Source organism: Erinaceus europaeus, chromosome 2, assembly GCF_950295315.1.
Source record: "Erinaceus europaeus chromosome 2, mEriEur2.1, whole genome shotgun sequence".
NCBI classification, from domain to species: domain Eukaryota; kingdom Metazoa; phylum Chordata; class Mammalia; order Eulipotyphla; family Erinaceidae; genus Erinaceus; species Erinaceus europaeus.
Window position 1 is genome coordinate 160198536 of NC_080163.1, and position 17330 is coordinate 160215865.

Consider the following 17330-nt stretch of genomic DNA (forward strand, 5'->3'; position numbering starts at 1 on the left):
CTGGCAACAGCCAGAGCTGAGTGGTACTCTGATCAAAAAAGTAAAATATTTCTGTTACTACCTCTCTTTATTCAGTATTAGGATTTTTAACTCAAAAATGTCTGTATTATTCTTACCTGGTTGTACTTGGATATCAACCTGGAATACATCGTGATAATTTTTCTGAAAGTAAACCTTAATACTGTATAGCTAAGGTCAGAAAATAGTGACCCCTCTCCCTTTTTGGTGATACAAAGTAGCAGAAAATTATACCTTTTGTCTTTACACTTGAATAAATCATTCATTGCTAATCTCAGATCTCAAGGTGTATACTAATGGAGTACTTCATCTGTGTTTTTACTCTTTTTTAAAAAAATTTTATTTATAAAAAGGAAACTGAAAAAACCATAGGCTAAGAGGGGTACAACTTCCCACTGTTCCCACCACCAGACCTCCGTATCTCATCCCCTCCCCTGATGGCTTTCCTATTCTTTAACCCTCTGGGAGTTTGGACCCAAGATCATTGTGGGATGCAGAAGGTTGAATGTCTGGCTTCTGTAATTGCTTCCCCACTGAACATGGGCGTTGACAGGTCGATCCATACTCCCAGTCTGTCTCTCTCTTTCCCTAGTGGGGAAGGGCTCTGGGATTTCAAAGTTAACCCAATTGTGAAACAGTGTGATTATTGAAATAACTATCTATTGTCTTCTTAAACCCTAAGACAACAGGAATCTCCCACTTCCTCTATAGAGCTTATGTGTTTTTATTCTTGTAACATAAGATCAGGATTTGAGTTGATAATTTCCCCTCAACAAAAAGACTTTTTAGCCTGCTTTGTCATATGCTCAACCCAGATTAAAGCCAGAGAGAGGGAGGAAGGGAGAGACAGAGAGACAGACACTCTCTATCACCACCACCGCCACCTTGGAGGAAGTCCAGTACTATGGTTTCTTTCTGTCTGAAAAAGCCCAGAGTGGTAAGGCCTCAGTAGTGACACCCAAAAAAGTCCACTCAAGTTTTTTGTTTTTTTTTTAGTTCAAGAGTGTTCGTTTTACTGGAATATGTGAGGAATAATTAGAACCTAGAGCCACATTATTTTGAGTAGCCTTAATAGTTGGATGAGTCATCCAAGCACTAGGATTTAGTGTAACGCTTACAAAAAATGTAGTTGATTAAGTTTAATAATAACACTTTGGTCAAAGCCAAGTAAAGGGCTGGAAGATGGCATAATGTCTCATGCCTGAGACTCGAGGTCTCCAGGTTTAAACTGTAACACTAGCATAAGCCAGAGCTAAGCTGTGCTTTTCAAAAATATTCTTTATTTATTGGATAGAGAAAGCCAGAAATCAAGGAGGTAGGGTAAAATAGAGAGAGACACCCACAGCACTGCTTCACCACTCGCAAAGCTTTTTCCCTGTAGGTGGAGACCAGGGGCTGGAACCCAAGACCTTGTGTATTGTAACAGGTGCACTCTGCTAGGTGCACCACCACCCGACCCCAGTGCTCTTGTTTTTTTTTTTTTTTTTTTTTTAAGAAGAGAAGGCAAAATCAAAATAACCAAGTGGGAACCTACATTAAAATGGTTTCTTTCAAAGTATGTAAATAATGCTTTCCATAAAGGTCATCCGGGATTGATTAGTGTTATTCTCACAGTAACTGCTATGGATAGCACACATAAAGATGTATGCCATTCATACTGGGTATTATTGCTTATCCTCAGTAGTTTTGTTTCACTGTTGAGACATCCCATGAGAAAGAACAAACTTCTATGTTCCAGTTCTATGTTTATCAGATGTATGGCCTAGAATAAGTTGTGTGACCATTCTGAGCCTCAGTGTCCTCCCCTCTGTTTGAGGGTATCAGCTCCCTGAATGATGTTTCTGAGGATGAGATAAAAGTGTATCATCAGTACCTACTGTTGTTGAGCCAGATGTTGTTGAGCGCAGGCTGCGGAGATGAGAGAGAGGAGGTCCGGAGCGAAGAGGAAACACAAATCTTTATTTGCGCTGGCACCTCAGAGTTGGGTGCTAGAGAAGCAGGTTGGGCCACGTGGAGGTAGCGAAAATGGCCGCCTCACGCAGCAACCTTTCCTGCGTCTGAATACCAGAGTGGAGCACCAGCAAGAGAGAGAGGTGTGGAAGAAGAAAGGCTTTTATAGGAGCAGCTTTCACGAGAATGAGAAGGGGGAGGAGTAACCAGAGCACTCCAGGATAGGATGATAACTCTCGTGAGAATGGGAGGGGGGGAGGAGTGACCAAAGCACTCCAAATATCGCGGGGGGATATAGACAATGCCCTGAGGGCACAACATGGCTGAACAGGCACTCCCAGAATGTCCCGACTCTCGCGGGAACTAGCAGTATCCTGAGGAGACAACATGGCAGATGTGACTGCATCGGCATAATTTCCCAGCATCTCCCCCTTTCCTTTTATCTAATGCCCAGGGCAACAGTGTGTAAAGTCTGTGAACTACTCAGGGTCAGTCTATGAAAAACCAGCAACGTGAAGGGAAGAAAGCTGCTGTAAAATTGTCTAAAGTGTCCAAAGGGTATACCAGCAAGTCCAATAAAAGTCTCAGTCCAAAGTAGGCGACTAGGGGGAGAAATGGCAGGGGATGAAATGCTGCATGAGGAAGGTCAACCTCTGGAATTCTGCTTTTCTGTGGAGAAAACCGCCAAAACGTGACAGGTCAAAGCAGAAGCAGGAAAGGCAGACAGGCAGTAAAAAAAGTTCTGTCCTTGGAGTCTGTGAATCAGGTTCTTCAGATCGCGTCAGGTGACATCTAGGGGTTTTGGGGGGGTTGCCACTGTAGTCATGCCATCTAGTGGGTGATGTCAGGGTGTGCAGGGGTCCAGATGTTTTTTTTCTGGGATTCCTGTGGAAGAAACACAAACAATCTGCTTCTCGTGGTTAGCAGGGCATCTGATTTGAATGCTTTATAGAAAAAGAGGTTTGGTGCCTTGACCAACTGAGTATTGGGGGATGTATCTTTCCTATTCATTTATGATTATATTTTATATTATTTGTCATGGTAGTCAGCCGTTATCTGGAAGGTCCTGGGTGATTCATGGGGAAAAAGAACTTATCTTTTAACAAAGACTCTAAGGTGTAGGGAAGCGGGAACTATCTTATCCCTTTTTTTTTTTTTTTTTGTTATCTTGCCTTTTGTTGCCCTGGTTGTTTTATTGTATGTAATTATATTGTTGTTATTACTGATATTGTGGTCATTGGATAGAACAGAGAGAAATGGAGAGAGGAGAGGAAGACGGGGAGAGAGAGACACCTGTAGACCTGCTTCACCGCCCGTGAAGTGATTCCCCTGCAGGTGAGGAGCCGGGGGCTCAAACTGGGATTCTCAAGCCAGTTCTTGCATTTAGCGCCACCTGCGCTAAACCCGCTGCACCACCGCCCGGTTCCCAGGAACTATCTTTTAACATAAACTCTATGGCCATGCCAATAGCAACCTTGAGGGCACATGTGGCTCCCCACATGTCCCCCTGTCTTATGTCATGTTTTGATGTTTTGCGGACTTTGTTTTGTGGCAGGGTGGACTGTGCCTGTCTTAGGTTGGGGATCAGCCTTCCATCTTACCCGTCATTGGAACACCTGGTCATTTTTGCCCAGTAGTACCAGGTGCCCTGTCTTAGGTTGACTGGATAGCGCTAGTTTCCTCTTACCCGTCATTGGCTAGCCAGCCCTCTATATGGTGGATGTTCTGATGGAGGGGGGCAAATCCTCCACAGCAACTCAATATTCTGCCATGTCCAGCCTATGATAGTGAGTTTGTATAGGTTGCATCTTTATGGCATCAATCTGTTGCCGCAAAAAGGCCATGAGCTTGTTAAGAATTATAGGACCATGGTCTGGGAGGTGTCGCAGTGGACAAGGCGTTAGACTCTCGAATGTGAGATCCCATGTTCGATCCCTGGCTGCATGTGTACCAGAAAGATATCTGGTTCTTTCTCTTTCCTCCTCTCTTTCTCATTAATAAATAAATTAAAATGTTGAAAAAAGGAATTATAGGACCTATTGTGAGCAGAAGAAGTAAAACAAACTAGGGTCCTACAACTAAGGGTAGACAGGTAAGGAAGGGGGAATGTATCTATTGTATGAAGAGGTGGGATCATATCTTAAGTCTAAGGGAAGCAGTCAGTGGATGTGATGTCCAGGGGAACAGCCATTTGTCTTTGGGGGTAGTAAAGGATGTCTGTGGCATGGGTGATGTTATAAAGGGAAACATCTTTAAATTGTTGGCTGACAAAGGCTTATGGTGGCAAGACAAGATACCCCAGTTAAGTTTACAAGAATATGTGAATGTTGTTAATTCACATAGGTTGGATATGGAGGAACTTCTTACAGTTTACTACCTTACCATATGAACAGATGATTCTTCATATGAAGGCTTGATAGCTGTACTCACTTACTTGTGAAAAAAAATAATAAAACTTGTAACAAGTTAGAGGTTTACTATAATTGACTTTGGACTATAAGCAGACTCAGTTTACTTAGAGAGTTAATGCATTTTAGTGACAATGGTTTTAACATTTAGAGTACTCTGAGCAGATGGGTCATACAAAAATTTTTGGTCATTCAACACACTCACTCACAAAACACAACTGGCCAGTCATAATATAAGACATTCAGGAAAGGGGTAGGAGAGAGGGCTCTGTGAGCCAACTTTTGTAGGTTCTGCCATGTCATATTATGGATCCTGGGATGTATCCTGCATCTAGTCCTCTTGTATTTCTTGTTCTTCAGGGATAACAGTGCCATCATGAGGGTATTGTCGGACATGGCGGGCAGGAACCCAGACAGGTTTAGAGTAATTATGAGGGAAAATGCATGCAAAACCTCTTCCCGTGGTCAATAGAGGGTCAGGCCCTTTCCAAATTTTATCGAGTGGGTCTCTCCATTTGACCTTAATAGATGGGAGAGTAGATGGTGTTTGCCAGTGAAGAATAATAGGAGGTAAGTCCGAGCTATTGTAAATATTAAAGAGATTTAACGTAGTTAAGGCTTTTGCTAGCTGGATATTGGGGGGGGGGTACATTCCTTCTTTATCTTTATTTAATTGAGCCTTAGGGGTTTGATGGGCCCTCTCGACAATGCCTTGTCCCTGTGGATTATAGGGAATGCCTGTGGTATGAGTAATGTTCCAGAGGGAACAAAAATCTTTAAATTGTTTGCTGGTAAACGCTGGTCCACGGTCAGTTTTCACTTGAAGAGGTAAGCTCATCATCACAGCAAAACAGGAGAGCATATGGCTTATAAGCTTTTTAGAGCTTTCTCCTGTCTGAGCTGTTGCCCACATAAATTTAGAAAAGGTATCAATTGAGACAAACACATATTTTTGTTTGCCAAAGTTTGGTATGTGGGTGACATCAATTTGCCAAATAGCATTAGCTTTTAAACCTCGGGGGTTAACACCAAGAGTCTGAATAGCAGGTGTCTTTATGAGACTTGCACAAGAAGAGCATGTAGCGAGGATATGTTTCAACTGTGGTAAAGGAACATCAGGAAGTCGAGCTCGAAGGCCTTTAAGATTAACATGGGTTAGGGAATGAAAGTCAGCAGGATCAGAGACAGAGACTAGGAGAGCTCCTGTGGAGTCAAGGCAGTCAGCTGCAGCCTTCCCTTCGGACAGGGCACCAGTAAGAGGGCTGTGGGAACGAAGGTGCTGAATATATAGTGGTTGGGTTCGAGAACAGAGCATAGAGGTAATTTGAATCAAGAGAGGGGAAAGTGGGTTGTCATCAATTTTCACATAAGAACGAGCAAGCCATGGGAGTAAGTTAACAGTATACACACTGTCAGAAAAAAGGTTGAAGGATTCTGGTACAGCTTTTAATGCAAGGAAAACAGCATAAAGTTCTTTGTACTGAGGGGAATTCTCAGGAAGCTCAGTAAAGAGAGGTTTAGGAGATTGTTTGTCTGGGTAATATATAAGGGCAGCAGCTCCCTTTTTTCCACCATCAGTAAATACTGACTGTAGGAGCAGAAGGAATGGGATCTTGAGAGAAAAGTTTAGGTGCTAGTAGAGGCAGAAGAGGTAAAGAAGCTATCAATTTATTAGAAGGAAAATGGTTATCTATTTGTCCTGGAAACCCCATGAAGCTTATGGCAAAGCGGGAATGATGGCGTATGAGCCACTCTGTATCTGTGAGAGAAAAGGGCAGAATAATTAAATCCGGTTCTTTCCCTAAGACCTGCACAGACCTATTTCTCCCTTGGTGAACCATGAAATGCTAACGCGTCTATCTCAGTGAGGAGTCTTGGAGTTTCTCCTACTGGCTTGTGAAGCCACTCAAGAACCCCATGGTCTTGCCACAATGCCCCTACTACTGTTGGGGTGGAGTTGAAGATTAGAAGGTTTACCAGAGAGGAGGGAGAGAATCGAACAAGGTGCATGTCCTGGAGGGCCTTGTTAACCCTTTCCAGTGCCGAGGAGGCCTCAGGAGTTAACTTACGTTTTGAAGAGGGCTGTTTGTTTCCTTTTAACAGGTCAAACAGTGGTTGGAGGCAGTTTGTAGGCAGATAGAGATACTGCCTAAGCCAATTTAAATTTCCTAGAAAACTTTGTAAAGAAGCAAGAGTAAGGTTAGAAGGAAAGGTGACATTAGGTTTTAAGGGACGAATTTGCATTAAAGAAATCTCTGAACCTAAGAAAGATATTGGAGGGATTAGCTGTATCTTCTCAGGGGCTACATTAAGGCCGCTTTTCTTTAATGCAGGAATGAGAAAATCATGTAAGGCATAGAGATCTGTATCTGATTTTCCCCATATTAAAATATCATCTGTATAATGAAAAACATTAAGGCCCTTATTAATATATGGGACAAGGGCAGATTTAACAGCCTCTTGACAAATTGTAGGACTATTGGCCATACCCTGGGGCAGCACCACCCATTCAAATCTGTCAGCAGGGCTGGCGTTATTAATAGAAGGAACAGAGAAGGCAAAACGTTTACAATCTTGCGGATGCAAGGGAATAGAGAAAAAACAATCTTGTATATCAATAGCTATAATTGGAATTCCTGTGGGAATTGCAGAAGCAAGAGGCAAACCCCTTTGGGGGGAGCCCCAGACCTGCGTGGTTTTATTAACTGCATGGAGATCTTGGAGGAGGCGCCATTTTCCCCAGCACTTTTTAATCACAAAGACAGGAGTATTCCATGGGCTTCGAGAATGACGAATGTGTCCCAAGGACAACTGCTCTCGGACGAGCTCTTTTAAAATTTCTAGCTTATCCCTAGGTAAAGGCCACTGTTCCACCCAGACAGGCTCATTAGAAAGCCAGCTTAAGCGGGGTGTTTGGCTACGAACAGTGGCATTTAGTATTGGGGGTGCTGATTAGACTTTGTCTCGCGGGAACGAGTGTTACGCTCTGCAGAGGCATCTGTGGATATCCTAACATCAAGACATTCCAGAGTATCCCAGCCCAATAGGTTGGTGCTAATACTAGATACCAAAGGGCGGAAGTGTCCGGTAGAACCTTCTGGGTCTTCCCACATGAGCGAATCTCGTGTGCGAAATGATTGGGTCACCCCTCCTACTCCATGTAAACTGGGTCCAGAGATGAGTTCCCAATCTTGGGGAACCTCTTCTTGCCTTAAAATCGTCTTTGCTGCCCCCGTGTCAATCAAAAATTTAAAAGGAATATTGCCAATCTTTACTGTCATAGAAGGGTGACCTCGTTCTAAAACAGGAGTGGTCCACAAAATCTCAGGCCCGAATTTGTACCATTCAGGGACGTGCCATCTTTATGAAATTTGGACCAACAATCTCTGTTCCAGTGAAACCCTTTAGGACATCTTGGACAAACAGTACGTGGCCTCTGGCTCCCTGACTGAAAGCGGGGTTGCTCTGACTGGAGGCGTGGTCACTCTAACTGGAGGCGGGGTTTCCCTGACTGGAGGCGTGGTCGCAGCTTATCAGGACATTGGTTACTCTAATGTCCTTGGCAACCGCACTGAAAGCAGGCCCCGTTTTGATTACGTGGGGTAACTGCATAAACCTGTGTCGTAGCGGATGCTCCATAACTGCCTGATGTAAGTTCCTGTGTCGCTAAAATCCAATTATCTCGGTGTAGGTATTTAAGATTAAGGCATGCCTGACGGAATTGTGGTATCATGCCTTCCCAGACAATAGAGCGCAGGAATAGTGAGCGGACGTCAGGATTATAAACCTTTCTCTCTAAACTTGTCTTCACCCTTGAGATGAAGCTCGCTAATGATTCATCAGTGCCTTGGCGAAGAGAGTTAATGGGAACTGACGAATCTACATTGGGTGGGGTCACCCTTTCCCATGCTTGTGTTGCGCAGATGTGTACCTGTTCAAAATAACCGGTTGGAAACCTGGCTTCTGCCTGCTGAGCTCCAGATTCATAAGCTCCTTCTCCAAACAAAGCATCAGAATCCCATTCTACCTGTTTGTTACTATTTTCCTGCGACTGTCTAGAGCACTCATTGCGGAAGCATGCCTTCCACTGTAGGTAGAGGGGGTCTGGGAGTGCAGCACGAGCCAGATCTTTCCAATCTTGAGGCGTGTTAAGATGGTGGTAAAAACTCCTTAAAACGGACTTGGTCCATGGAGCATGCAAACCATCCTCCCTGACCGCTTGACTGAGTGCTCCTATTTCTTAGAGGAGTATGGCTGCCACGGCTGAGTGTTTTGTTCAGAAGGGGCCACATTTACCAGGAAGGTGTGGATTTGGTCTGATGGCACGGGAGAGGGAGCTACAGAAGTGGAAGGTGCCGTGGAAACTGCTGTAGTGGCCGCAGGGGAAACTGCACACATATCTACGGGGACGGAGCTCTTGGGGTGGACTGCACATAGTTTAAAGTCCTTAAATGCTGCCTTTAACTTCCGTACCTCAGCCACTAGGTCTCTTAATGATGATGTATCAGCAGGTGGTGGGGTCAGAAAAGCAGAAGCCTCAGGGGAAGCCAAACCCGGGGTGGTAGGAGGAGGGGCTAGAGAACCAGAAACCTCAGGGGAATCGGGGCGGGGCCAGAGAAGCAGAAGGAACTGAACACGTGTCTGCCACAGAAGGAACTGAACACGTGTCTGCAGGGACAGCGGGTGAAGGGGTCATGGAAGCCGCAGAAGGAACGGAGCACGTGTCTGCAGGGACAGAAGTTTGGGTGCTGACTGCAAATCGCTTAGGGCGTTTAGGTTGTAAGCACATATCTCTTAACTCTTGTATCTCAGGAGAAGCTGAACCCTGGGCGGCAGGGGGCGGGGTGGGAGGAGGAGCTTCCAAGTGTACGTGTCTGTGGGAACGGAAGTTCTGGGTCTATCTGCTGATTGCTGAGGGTGTCTGAGTCTTAAGCACATGTGCTTTAACTCTCGTATCTCAGCCTCAAGGTCACTTATCCTCATGGCAGACCACGTTGTACATATCTTGTAAGTGGCAACCACAGTTATAAAAATCCAAGCGGTAGCGAAAATTAAACCGTCTGTGAGAGCGCAAATCTGTCCCAGGGCAGGAGATAATAACTGGGACACCTCCTCATAAAACGAAAAAATTCCCATGGTGGAGGGAAACACGGGGCCACAGAGGCGGGCAGATGCCACTTACCTGTGTCTGGGCGGCCTTTCTGGACCTCAGGCTGGGTGTGAGTGTGGGACACGTTGAGCGCCAGATGTTGTTGAGCGCGGGCTGCGGAGATGAGAGAGAGAAGGTCCGGAGTGAAGAGGAAACACAAATCTTTATTTGCTCTGGCACCTCAGAGTTGGGTGCTAGAGAAGCAGGTTGGGCCACGTGGAGGTAGCGAAAATGGCCGCCTCACGCAGCAACCTTTCCTGCGTCTGAACACCAGAGTGAAGCGCTGGCAAGAGAGAGAGGTGTGGAAGAAGAAAGGCTTTTATAGGAGCAGCTTTTGCGAGAATGAGAAGGGGGAGGAGTAACCATAGCACTCCAGGATAGGATGATAACTCTCGTGAGAATGGGAGGGGGGAGGAGTAACCAAAGCACTCCAGATATCGTGGGGATATAGACAATGCCCTGAGGGCATAACATGGCGGAACAGGCACTCTGAGAATGTCCCAACTCTCACGGGAACTAGCAGTAGCCTGAGGAGACAACATGGCAGATGTGACTGCATCGGCATAATTTCCCAGCACCTACCACTGGGCTCAGCACATGATCAATAACTTTTGAAATTTGTGATTATATTTTAAGTCACTGACAGGATTTAATAAATAAAATAAAATTGCTATGATTATTTCAATTTTTTAAATTGGTATTTAAACTTTCTGAGAAAACTATTCATACAAGTGACTTAGTCATATAGAGCAGTAGTTCTTAGCCCTGTCAATACTAGAAACACCTATGCTAAATACCCAGATAACAGTACCAACACTAAACCCTGGTAATATCAGTGCCTAGACCCATCCTTCCCCAAGAGATTCGGATATAATATGTCTAAGGTGAGCCTCCCCGCTGGAATGTTTCTAAGTTCCTCTCTAATGACTATCATGCATAGGCAGAGTTGAGAACCTATGATAGAAAATACTGTGTGGTCCAGGAGGTGGCGCAGTGATAGGGCTTTGGACTCTCAAGCATGAGGTCCCAAGTTCAATCCCTGGCAGCATATGTGCCAGAGTGATGTCTGGTTCTTTCCTCCTGTCTTTCTCATAAATAAATAAAATCTTGAGTCAGGTGGTGGCACAGAGGGTTAAGCGCACATGGCACAAAGTGCAAGGACTGGAAAAAGGATCCCGGTTCAAGCCCCTGGCTCCCCACCTGCAGGGGAGTCGCTTCACAGGCAGTGAAGTAGGTCTGCAGGTGTCTGTCTTTCTCTCCCCCCTCTGTCTTTCCCTCCTCTCCATTTCTCTGTCCTATCCAACAACAACGGCATCAATAACCACAACAATGTTGTAAACAAAAAAGGAAAACAAGCAAATAAATAAATATTAAAATTAAAATATATATTTAAAAAGAAAATACTCATTCTTGAGGGATATTGGTACTTGGGTGGGCATGATGTAATACACAACATAAAAAGGTGTGAAATACTCTCATAGACTAACATTACAGCATGTGTGCGTGCATGCGTGCGTGCAAAGAAAGCACTGGTTCTCAAGTTTTGAAGTAATATGCTGGCTTTAAAAAAAAAAAAAAAAGATTTATTCCTAAGAGAGCCAGAATATTGCTCCGGCACAGGTGTTGACAGAGATTGAACTCAGATTCTCATGCTTGAGAGCCCAGTGCTTTATCCACTGCTCCACCTTTTTTGTTGTCAGTTTTATTATAAGGACCTTTTTTATCGTCAGTTTTCAGAGCACCCTCCACATACACACAGGATAAAGGTGTGTCTATTAAGAAAACACACATAGTGATCCGGGAGGTGGCACACTGGTAAAGCTTTGGACTCTCAAGCACGAGGTCCCAAGTTCGATCCCCGGCAGCACATGTGCCAGAGTGATGTTTGGTTCTTTCTCCTCCTATCTTTCTAATAAAAAAATAAAATCTTTAAAAAAAAAAAAAAGAAAACACACATAGTGCAAATTTCTTAGAATAAAAGGTTACAAATGTTCATAGTTACTATCTCACTTCTTTTTTAAGGTTACTTTCTTTCCTTCCTTCCTTCTCCCTCCCTCCCTCCTTTACTTCCCTCCTTTCCTTCCTTCCTTCTTTCCTTCCTTCTTTCCTTCCTTCCTTCCTTCCTTTCTTCTTTTTTTATTTTTTTATTGACAGAGCAGCCCTCTGTTCTAGTATACACAGGGCCAGGGATTGAACCAGAGGGTCACATGAATGCACCTCCTTGGTTCTACCCACTGAACCCCCTCAGCTGTGTATAGCCTTTTTTTCCTCCCTGAAGCTAGTAAACATGCATGTTACTACTTTCCCAAAGGCTAGTCAGTTCCTTTAGCTTTTTCCATTTTGCTTCATTTTTCCCTCTGCGAGAGTTGCTACTAATTACTAGACTGCATATTTTAAGAGGTTGTCTTTAGGCTACCACTAGAATGGAAACTTAGCTTAACCTTATGATTAAATACTTATTAGTCCTTAAATTTTTTCCTTTAATTTCCAGTGAAAAACATGTTAGCATACCAGTGTTTTTCTACATCAAAAGAGTTTCCTCTGATTTCTGCTCCTAGACCAGTATTTGTTTATAATAAAAATAAAATTGCCTTTTTCATATCTTCACAGAAAAGACCCAAGTGCTTTCTTTTCATTTCCTGTGACTGATTTTATTGCCCCTGGCTACTCTATGATTATTAAACACCCAATGGATTTTAGCACCATGAAAGAAAAGATCAAGAACAATGACTACCAATCCATAGAAGAACTAAAGGTAACTTAGATACTTGAGTTGTGACTGGAGAAATAGATTGAGCCATAGTATAAAGTAGTGCGTCTTTATTCAGTTGAGAGTTAACCACTTACAACCTGTATATACAAAGTCTTACAAGAAATCTGTGTGTCCGGTATTCAGAATCTTTGTGTTTAACTTTCTGCTTGTCAGATAATTGAGAGTTATTTTAATAGCCACAATCTTTGTGTTCTAACAGGATACTTTTTAACTTGGTGTTAGTAAACAGGATGATTATTATTTTAATGGAAGTCTAATAAGACTAGTTTCCTTTTCTATTTATAATTATCTTTGGAGTGTATTATTATAAAATAAAGAGTAAAATGGTTTGTCATAAAGTCTAATCACACTTTATAATTTGTTAAAAAGCAGTTGCTCTGAGTTTACTTCAGTTATATTTGTTGAACGTGTTTAACTACACAGGAATTTTAAAACTTGCAAGAACCTATAAACCCCCAATATGATGTACATTATCTAGTGTTGTCATTGAAGATTTTTTTTTTAATCTTTAAGTAATCTTAGTTTAAGTTGGTTTCAGATGTGTGCCTATTTGACTCTTTTGGAGAAAAAGAATTGCATATTTTATAAAATTTCTATGAAAGGTCAAGTTTAGCTAGTTTAGATAATATTATTTCACCTGAACATTGTAGTGCTCTTCTGATCTCAGAGCTAGACCTTAATTAGTTAACAGAAGGAAAATAAATAAAATCTTACTAGACCTCTGACTTTTTCCATTCAGATAGCTATCAGTTGGGACTTAAAGAAAAAATTGACACCACCAGAATTTAATTGTATTTTGATTATCAGTTTGAGTTTATATGGGACACTCCCTTAATTTTTAAAAATAGTTTTATATATATTTATTTTCCCTTTTGTTGCCCTTATTGTTTTTCATTGTTGTTGTAGTTATTATTGCTGATGTTGTCATTGTTAGTTAGGACAGAGAGAAATGGAAAGACAGAGGGGGAGAGAAAGATACCTGAAGACCTGCTTCACCACCTGTGAAGTGACTCGCCTGCAGGTGGGGAGCCGAGGGCTCAAACCAGGATTCCTACGCTGGTCCTTGGCACATTGTGCCACGTGCACTTAACCCGCTGCACTACTGCCAGACCCCCTGCTCCCTTAATTTTTTTTTTTTTTTTTTTTTGGTGTGGGGGGAATACTGAATTACATTCCTTTACAATAGAGAAATGGAAAGTTTTTCCAATATTTCATATGGTGAGAATTAGACTAGAACTGCTCTAGCATATTTCCAACATTATTGCATAGTGGGGGGGCACTTCTTTTTTTCTTTTTGTGAAAAAATTTTTTCTGATCTTATAGTAACAGGAGAGAATAGAAGTATGCCCAAAGTCTTGTACAAATAGTTAAGGTTTGTCATCATTGAAATAAACAGTATTTTGTGGCCTGGGAGGAGGCACAGTGGGTAAAGCATTGGGCTTTCAAGTATGAGGTCACAAGTTCCATATATGCCAGAATGATGCTCTGGTTCTCTCTCCTCTTTCTCCCTCCTTAATACATAAATCTTTAAATAAATAAATAAAAAGAAAAAAGGACTGGCAGGATAACATAATTGTTATACAAAAAGCCTTTTGTCCCTGAGGCACCAGAGGTCCCAGGTTCAATCCCCATCACCACCATAAACCAGAACTGAGCAGGAAATGTTTGGGAGTCTGGCGGTAGCACTGAGGGTTAAGTGCATGTGGCGCAAACCGCAAGGACCAGCGTAAGGATCCCGGTTCAAGCCCCCGGCTCCCCACCTGCAGGGGAGTCACTTCACAAATGGTGAAGCAGGTCTGCAGGTATCTATCTTTCTCTCCTTATCTCTGTCTTTCCCTCCTCTCTCCATTTCTCTCTGTCCTATCCAACAATAACATCAATAACAATAATAACTACAACTATAAAACAAGGGCATCTAATGGGAAAATAAATATTAAAAAAAATTTTTTTTAATATTTATTTTATTTATTTATTCCCTTTTGTTGCCCTTGTTGTTTTATTGTTGTAGGTATTATTGTTGTTGTCGTTGTTGGATAGGACAGAGAGAAATGGAGAGAGGAGGGGAAGACAGAGAGGAGGAGAGAAAGATAGACACCTGCAGACCTGCTTCACCGCCTGTGAAGCGACTCCCCTGCAGGTGGGGAGCTGGGGTTCGAACCGGGATCCTTATGCCTGTCCTTGTGCTTTGCGCCACCTGCGCTTAACCCGCTGCGCTACAGCCCGACTCCCAAAAAATATTTCTTTAAAAGTGCAAAAAAAAAAAAAAAGAAAAGAAAAGAAAGGAAATGTTTAAGTCCTTGGGGTTTTCTACATTGCTACTTTTTCCTAGGGAAATTTCAATAACCCGATGTATTTATTAGCCAATTCAGCTCAATACACTGCATGCTTTAGGGTTGAAAAGTATGCAAAAGTATCTTTTTGCTTTCTGGATGACTCAAGCCTACAGAGCATTATAGTTACTATTTATGGAAACTGTAAATTGCCTTGACAGACCAGACCCGTGGTTAGTAGAATATTCCAGTGCTGTTTCGCCAGTTATATGTCCAATGATCATTTAGTATGACTAAAAGTAATCAAGGGCTGGGGATATGACAATGGTTATGTAAGCAGCTTTCATGTCTGAGGATCCCAGGTCCCACACTCAATCTCCAGCACCACCATAAACCAGAGCTGAGCAGTGCCTAGGTTGGTAGGTAGGTAGATAGAAAGAAAAAGAGAAAGCAGTCTAGTTTTCTCCCCCTTACTTGCCTCTCCCCCACCAAATAGGTATTTATTAATTTTTAATGAATTAAAAGCTTTTTAGAATATCTGTACCAAGGCCACTTGACCTAGGTAAGCGGGGGGGGGAAACTTTAAAAGGACCAGGACCCTGCAGAACTTACATGAAAATGTTTATGTTGGCCTTTATGTGTACATATATATACACACACTATAGAGTAGTGGCTCCATAGCTTTCATCAGGTTACTAGAGATTCAGGACCTAGCAAAACCCTGACTGACTATGAAGACTTGGCCAGGAACTGAGATTCCATAGATACTGCTTCCACATTAAATGTGACCATCAAACCAATCCTCTCATATGCTTTTTTAAAAAGCCCACCCTCCCTATTTTTACTACGTGTCTGTCCTAAGCTGTCATCCCTATTAAGTAGTGGGGTATGGATGTTGTGTTTAGGATATGGAGGAAAAGGAGATTTTGTTTTGTTTTGTTTTGTTTTGTTTTAATCATTTAAATTTAGGCCTAGGTATAAGAACTCTCACATTATATGATAGAAACATTATTTAACCACAAAAATATGCAATGGGATTTAGTTCTCAAGTGCATGTGCTTACTTTGAAATTTAAACCAAAGTAGTTATGCTACTTTGGCTGTTCCAGTTACATGTTTAAACTCTTTGAGGTTGTATGGTTTATTTCACACTGGCATGATTTTGCAACATTTGGCAGATTCTGTTTAGCTTACGGTAGTATCCAACTATTCACTTAAAAGAAAATTAGTGTAAATTTTGCTGAGTTAATTTGAATTTAGAAGGAAACATTGTGGTAATTTAGCACTGTTCTCAGTCAAGATTGGAAATAAACTATTTAACTCATAAACGGAAAATTGAAATGTTTTGTCTTAAAATGTAAGAGCAATATTTTAATTACTATTTAATTAAATTTATTCTTTTAAATATGATTTAGAAATATTTTAGCTCTTTGAGTACAATTATACTGTAGAAACCCATTTAGAAAGTTCATCTTGAAATCTGAAGTTTATACATAGAGCATAGCATGTTTAAGAATTCAGAAAATGTCTTAAAATATATTTAAATTAAAAATATATTTAATTTAATTTAGAAGTGTTTCTTTTGTTAGTATTAAAACATTGTGGTGGGCCAGCAAAATAGCTCACCTGGACAGGGTAGTTAGTTTGTCATGTGTATGAGCCACGTGAGAGCCCGGCCCCCACCACACTGGAGGAAGCTTTAGTGCTGTAGTGTCCTTCCTTCTCTCTCAACCTTTCTCTGTTTACATACCTGAAAACATTGGTCCAGAGGGGTGAAATCCCAAAGACAAAGTTTGTGTGTGTGTGTGTGGGGGGGGGGGGGTGGTGGAGACGACAACCACAATGGATTAGATCTTCAGACAATAAAGTGTTGCTAGTGTTGTTTAATAAACAGTGAAAAAAATTAGGTTTTTGTTAGTGAGTTTTCTGCTTTGGTTTTTTTGAAGACCTACGTGATTTCAGACCAGGACAAAATGGTACTTTATTTTATTTTAATGCATTTTCCCCTTTAATATTCTCTCCACAGGATAACTTCAAACTAATGTGTACTAATGCTATGATTTACAACAAGCCAGAAACCATTTATTATAAAGCTGCAAAGAAGCTGTTGCACTCAGGGATGAAAATTCTTAGCCAGGTAAAGGAAACTCTTTAAAATAAATATCCCAATGCCTGGGAGGTGCCTCAGAGCACAGAACTTGATGTGTGTGGCCCTGCATTAAACCCTAGCATCGAGCCCCCGGCTCCCCACCTGCAGGGGAGTCGCTTCACAGGCGGTGGAGCCGGTCTGCAGGTGTCTTATCTTTCTCTCCCCGTCTGTCTTCCCCTCCTCTCTCCATTTCTCTCTGTCCTATCCAATAACGAACGACATCAACAATGGCAATAATAATAACCACAACGAGGCTACAACAACAAGGGCAACAAAAGGGGGAAAAAAATGGCCTCCAGGAGTGGTGGATTCATGGTGCAGGCACTGAGCCCAGCAGTAACCCTGGAGGAAAAAAAATAAAAAAAATAAAATAAAAAATTAAAAAATAAACCCTAGCATCATATATGCCCTCGTAGTGCTCTGTTTTTTCTGTCTCTCATTTCTCTCTCCCCCCTTCCCCTTTCTTATATATAAAACAAAGAAATATATGGATCCATTTTAAAAAAAAAAAGATATAAACAACATCTAAAAGAAAAAATGAGTTGGACATAGGACAGTGTTTTTGGTTATACTTACATCCATCTGGTATCCTACTGGTTTACTGTATAGCCAGA

At 42.0% G+C, this 17330-nt stretch overlaps 1 protein-coding gene across 1 annotated transcript in view; it reads left to right on the forward strand.

The window, feature by feature from the left end:
* BRD7 (bromodomain containing 7) overlaps positions 1 to 17330 on the forward strand; it is a 59123-nt gene that overhangs the window by 20321 nt on the left and 21472 nt on the right. Inside the window, exons 5-6 of the mRNA XM_007538424.3 lie at positions 12136 to 12280; positions 16594 to 16704. Coding sequence (XP_007538486.1) covers positions 12136 to 12280; positions 16594 to 16704 — 256 coding nt within the window. The remainder of the gene's footprint in view (positions 1 to 12135; positions 12281 to 16593; positions 16705 to 17330) is intronic.